General features: G+C 49.4%; 1 protein-coding gene across 1 annotated transcript; it reads left to right on the forward strand.

The window, feature by feature from the left end:
• The first annotated feature begins 729 nt into the window (after positions 1 to 729).
• On the forward strand, positions 730 to 3673 carry skida1 (SKI/DACH domain containing 1). The gene has a single exon (XM_044040242.1). The coding sequence runs from the start codon at positions 1159 to 1161 to the stop codon at positions 3634 to 3636; it is 2478 nt and encodes an 825-aa protein (XP_043896177.1). The 5' UTR covers positions 730 to 1158; the 3' UTR covers positions 3637 to 3673.
• Positions 3674 to 6237: the final 2564 nt, after the last annotated feature.

Genomic DNA, 6237 nt, shown 5'->3' on the forward strand with positions numbered 1-6237 from the left:
AGTAGGTCAGTCTATAGGCAACACACGAGGAAGAATCCATATGGAGGAAAAGCTGGACCCAACAAAAGCAGCACACGAGTAGAGCTTCAGTCAGAGCAGCAGTAGCAGCAGCAGCGTGGACGTGGAAAAGCAGCTCCACGAGTGTAAAAAGCAAATATCTTTGTTTAAGCATGGGCTGCCTGCACACACACGTAATCAACAAGACACTGTGGATTCATTCCACCGGCACACAATCCACTGCATATGTAGCACATATCATACTGCGTGTCCTATACATGTTACATGCACGTTTATGTGGACAGCAAAAAATGTACATTTGAGTGCAGTGTCACGCTGCACACTCACACTGGTTCACCCATAATGAACGCACGCAGCTGTGGCGACTTCACTGCGTGTTTTACTTTAACACTGACGACTGCGTGTGAGCACAATTGTAAACTATATTGTAATGATAGTGAGTGTGTGTGTGGAGGGGAGGGGGGGTATCCATTTTATTGCATCACCTGTCAGCAGCGTCCAATGGGCGTCTACATGGAGGGCATTAATTGATGAAGGTGTCTCCAGACTGGCGCACCTCCCCTTCTCTGTCATTTTATTTGTGGCTCAACCAGCAGCCAGAATAGCAGCTGCATTTTAGCAGTTATTCTGTTTCTCTCTCTCTCTCTCTCTCTCTCTCTTCCTCCCTCCTCTCCCACCCTCACTCCCTCCCCTCCCTCCCTCTCTCTCTCTCTCTCTCTCTCTCACACACACACACACACACACACACTCTCTCTATTTCATCCCTTTGGCTGAGGCAGTGGTGTACACCTACCACTCGTCCTGCTGCCGACCAGAGGGGAGTGGAACCGGCAGAGGCAGGTAGCAGCAGCCCCGGCTTGGTGGACGCATCCGCCGCATTCCTCCACCATGCCGGACCGGGGCAAGAGGCGACGAGTGGATGCTGTCGGCTCAGTCAACATATGAGACACCGGCGGCTCCCTTTAACTCCGCATGTCAAAGTTTACATTTTCATGACGCAGCAGCAGCAGCAGTGTGCATGGATTAAAGGTATGGCCAGGATGTCTTGGGCTCGCGACCCCCCCATGCCATTTACTGGTGAATCCATAACACAGTGAGGGTGACTACATGGATTAAATCACTGGAGCGCATTTATGAAACATGGGAGACCTGGAGTGTGGTTTTGAGGAAATGCAAGGCGTCAGATTGGGATACCTGCTCATCAAAGGCAAGCAGATGTTTGCTTTGTCTCAGGTCTTCACCGACCTGCTCAAGAACATCCCTCGCACCACAGTGCACAAGCGCATGGATCACCTGAAAGTGCAGAAGCACCACTGCGACCTGGAGGAGCTGCGGAAGCTCAAAGCAATAAACTCTATCGCCTTCCACGCCGCTAAATGCACGCTCATATCGCGGGAGGACGTGGAGGCTCTGTACTTCTCCTGCAAGACTGAGCGGGTGTTGAAGTCCAACAAAAGGAAAGCGAAAGCGGTGCTGTGTTCCCCCGGGGATGTCGATGCGTCCTCGGGGCTCCTCGGTGCAGACGCGGAGCTGTGGAGGGAAAAAGTTTGGTTTAGTTTGCACGGCGTCCCGGAGACTCTCACACTTCACAACAAAACGGGCAGGCGGAGAGAGCTGACTCCCTGCCTTACCGACTCCAAACTACCTCAATATTACCACAAATCCCACGGACGGGATTACCGTGCGGCGACCAAGTCCAGTCACAAACACTTTAAAAACTATGAAACAGCAAAAATCGCAGGGAACCGCGTTACTTTGAGCCAAAGGCACTCGTTTTTCCGGAGCGCAGTGAGCCGGCAGCCCGTGGTGCTTCAGTCCGCCATAGCTGCTCAGTCCAGGCTCTCGCGCTCTGCCGGCGACCTACTTCACAAAAGGAAGAGGAGGCGCGAGGGGGGCGGCGGCAAGGACAGCGCGAGGCACTCGTGGAGCAGGAGCAGACACACGCATCACCAAGTCCCACCGGTGCTGCTCGTGCAACCCAAACCATCAAACAGTCTCGGGACTTCTTTTGGTGCTTTCCACCTCGAGCAGGATTTTTATTTGGACCCCAGACCTCACCATCACCACCACCACCAGCATCACCATCATCATCACCACCACCACCCGGCTTTCCCGGAGAGCTATAGCAGCGACACCGAGTCCAGCACCTACTCAGATCGGGCCTACCCCGACTCGGACTTTGGGTCCGGCTTCTCCACCAGCAGCAACTCCGGGAGCTCGGAGGAGGAAGAGGATGGCGAGGATGAGGATGATACGCAGTCAGAGAGTTCAGAGGTCAGCACAGAGGAGGAGGAGAGCTCCTCTCAGTCCGACTCCAGCTCAGTTTCAAGCAAGGTTTCGGTCCAGAGCATCCGGTTCAGACGCGCCCGGGTCGGTTCTCTCCCCAAAAGTCTGCACACTAGTAAAGCACCTTTGCTTCTGCAGCCCACGTTTCACTACAACAACCAGCAGCAACATGAGAAGCATCACAGGACACTGTGCCATGTTGCCACTGCACAGACAGAGGACACGAGGCAGGAAAAGAGGCAAACACGTGAATTCATTTGCAGTGACACCAGAAAGGATTTGGGACCCATGCAGCCACCAAAATTCAACTCAGCTGCTGTGCACGGAGAGAGCTTTTTTACTGAGTCCAAAAGGGAAAAAGTGTCTGATGCGAAACCTGCGTTGGGACTCCACCGGAGCAAGGCCTTTCACCCCACACGCAGGGCATCATCAGGGTATCCCACTAAATGCCCCACGGGACTGAGCGCGCTGCTTTGTGACCAGGACAAAGACGCCAAACTCCCAAAATGTACTGATAAAAGGGAGGCGAAAGCCACCACAATAAAACTGCCCACACCAGTGAAAAAAATAAAGACCGAGGTGGAGGAGTCCTGTGTGACCGCCACCTCCAACACTGACAGCGGCAGGACAGACAGGACGCCTCCCTTCAACCTCCACAATGTGAAAGTTAAAGTGGAGGAAAGCTGTGACGAGTATGAATACCACAACCAAGCTACTGGGGGAGTTAAATGTAAATGGGATAAAGCAGAGAGCAGCAGCTACCAAAATGTTAAGCAAGGGGACGTTTTCAGCAGCAGCGGGATTAAAGCCACAGATAAGAGCCCAGATGTGGCCCCCAGGTCCCCGTGTGACCCTCAGGAATGTAGGAGGGACAGTCCAGGTGTGGAGGAGGGGGAGCACAGACACAAAAGCTGCAGGGCACTGGTGCTGGGGAATAAGAAACCCCGAGTTTCAAGAACTCAAACAAAACAAAACGTGCCCCGGGTCAGCAAGCCTGCTGCCCCTCCTGCCCCCTCCTCTTCATCCTCCTCCTCCTCCACCTCCTCCTCTCCTTCTTCTCGCCCCTGCGAGGATGCATCCACGGAGGATTTACCGAGCAGACGCAAACGCAGCATTGCAGTATCGGCCGTTAAAATGCCTTTCAGCCTGATGGCAAATTTCCCCTCCCCGCCGTCGCTGGTTGTTGGCAGCGACGGGGATTTGTGTCCCGCTTACTCCCTGAACTCGCTGCTGGGCCCCGGGCCTCCCCCTCCGTCCCACCCCGTGTGGAGGTGGCAGCCAGGCGTCCACGTTCTCCCTCCCCCACACACGCAGAGAACTAGGAAATACTGAGCTCTGTGTGTGTGTGTGTGTGTGTGTGTGTGTGTGTGTGTGGTATAAGGAGGAAAAAAAGCAAAACAAAAGCCCCCACGGTTTCCACGCTCCACGCTCCTCCAACCTAATCGTAGCTAGAGTCTTAACGTGAGCGCACCAAATTTGCTCTAAACTTTGTTTTGTTTTGTTGTTGTTTTACCTTTTCTCCCCACCCTCTGTGAATGGATATACATTCCGCGTTGTTTCGAAGTTTTGATCGAGGAAAACCTTCACCACCATCTCGCTCTACCCCTTTTTGGAGCCTCTCGCATACATGGACTGTGAGACACCGCTCGTGGATTAATCTAAAAAACAACGACAACAACGTGTGTTTTGAAATAAGATATCCATCCTTAGCAATATGTGAAGGGGTCTCGTTGTTGCGTGGTTGTGTTTACTTGATTTGCTTTTGTTTTTCCTGAACTCGACTGTTTCTCTTTTGCCTTTTCTATGCTCGACCTGTAGGATTGTATGTCGCAGGGCTTTCAGTGGTTTGTGCTTTGTCTCAAAGAGTAAAGGGGGCAACACGAGATCGCAGCATTTCTTGTAACGAGGCTAATCTATAATCTCAGATGAAACTGGGTTTCTATATATATAAAAAAAACAAAAACAAAAAAAGAATAACAACAACCAGGGTTTCCATTCTGTGCCACTTGGTAAAGCTGTGTTTTCTTTCTTGGCCCAAGTGTCCATGCGTAAAAGCGCCAGGGAATTATTTTATTAACAATTGGGTTTATTCATGTGCTCTAAATTAAGCCATTATTAGATTTGATTTTGGGCTTTGTTAAAGGTGATTGTGGCTCAGGTTTTTTTTTTTACTATGATTTTTGAGTGCTTATGATTCGGTTTCAACTGTCTGCGCAGTATTTCCTGGTTTGCAAACGTGGTTCCATGTGCACAGATGCAGACACAACACAGGCCTTAATGTACAGACAATCAAAAAAGAATAAGGCTTAGACCTTCACACAGCACGATAGGACTCTATTCATGTCCCTGCAGGTCCATATATACATATATATATATATATATATATATATATATATATATATTGTATATATGGACACCGCCACAGTGATTGTGTCCGACATAGGTTTGCAGTGGGATGTGAATCAGGAGTCACTGTGGGGAGGAAAACAGCACCAAAACAGCGTGAAACAACCTTCCAGCTACACTGGCTGTTCACTCAGAAATAATGCGACAAAGCACAAGTAAAAAGCTGAAAAGCACTGGACTTCTATAGACCGTTGGGGTCCGGTTTCAGCTTTAGTGTTTTCTGACTTGCCTGGTGAGGAAATGATGGCGAAGAGATGCTGATAGGAACACATGATCGATGAAAATCAAAGAAAAATATACAGAGATATAAGACCGTTTCATTTGGATGTGAAGAAAAATGGCCAAAATACTTTCCCATGTGTAACCTGAGGTTTTTTGGTGTCGCTCATTATTATGTTCTGTAGGTAGGATGGAAACACGTCACTCGTGACCTGTGATTGGCTGAGACACTCAAACTACAATTAGCTTTCCCACATAAAAACCCATAGAAAGACTAAATGGATTCAATGTAGACTTGGTGAATGTACTGTATTAAGTTGTAGCTCCTACTTCAATGTGAACACTCTGACAGACATGGAGTATAGAGATCCATTGGCTCAAGTTGCACCCACATCATATGAATCTATCCTTTAAATAAATGTGTGGATGATTTTTAATGGCAGTGCAGTGCACGGGGGTGCTCTGTGCACTAATTGACAGGCTCCTCTCTCTCACTGCCCGCGACAAAGGCAAGGAGAGGCCCATAGCGCAGCTGATGGCGAGTCAGATCACAACAAACCCAAAGCCCGTGAATGATGTCAGAGCTCCTCACATAAGCACAGCAAAGAGCGCGTTCATTCAGAGGATTGTAGAAGCTATTTAAAGGCTGGTTGTAAAAAAAAAAAATGTGATAGAGAGAGGGAGGAGGGGTTAAAATCAGCTACATGTGGTGGATGTGGTTAAAGCACCGTTGTGACGCCACAGCTCACTGCAGGGTCCTTCTATTATTGTCATTATTATTATTATTATTATTATTATTATTATTATTATTATTATTATTATTATCATTATTGTTGTTTTTATTGGCTGCAGGGGCTACAACTCAAACTTGAACTTACGCCTGTTCTCAGCTTTTAAACGGGCCATTTCTGCAGCTATGACACAAACTGGTGCGTGAGCAGGCTGTTGCAGTATAAAATGGGGGGTGGTGAGGAGGGATGGGGGAGGAGGAAGATGTGTGTGTGTGTGTGTCAGAGCAAAGCTTTCAACCTTTACTCCGCATGTCAAGAGCATACAGGGCTGCACGGCATAGGAAGAGGAGGAATAGCCTTTGCGCAAAGCTGTGCGGGTTTCCCCCGCAAACACACACACACACAAGCGCACGCACACACACACCAGCCTATTCTCAGTCACGCAGAGCTCACAATGCGCGGCTGACGGACTGGGATGGTGCTAATGGCCTGTAGGGAGGGCCTTTTCCACCATTAAGACAAATAGCGCTCTGACAGTGACGCTATCAATGTAAACAATTGCATCGTTCGGCAGATA

This window comes from Solea senegalensis, linkage group LG1, assembly GCF_019176455.1.
Source record: "Solea senegalensis isolate Sse05_10M linkage group LG1, IFAPA_SoseM_1, whole genome shotgun sequence".
Classification (NCBI taxonomy): domain Eukaryota; kingdom Metazoa; phylum Chordata; class Actinopteri; order Pleuronectiformes; family Soleidae; genus Solea; species Solea senegalensis.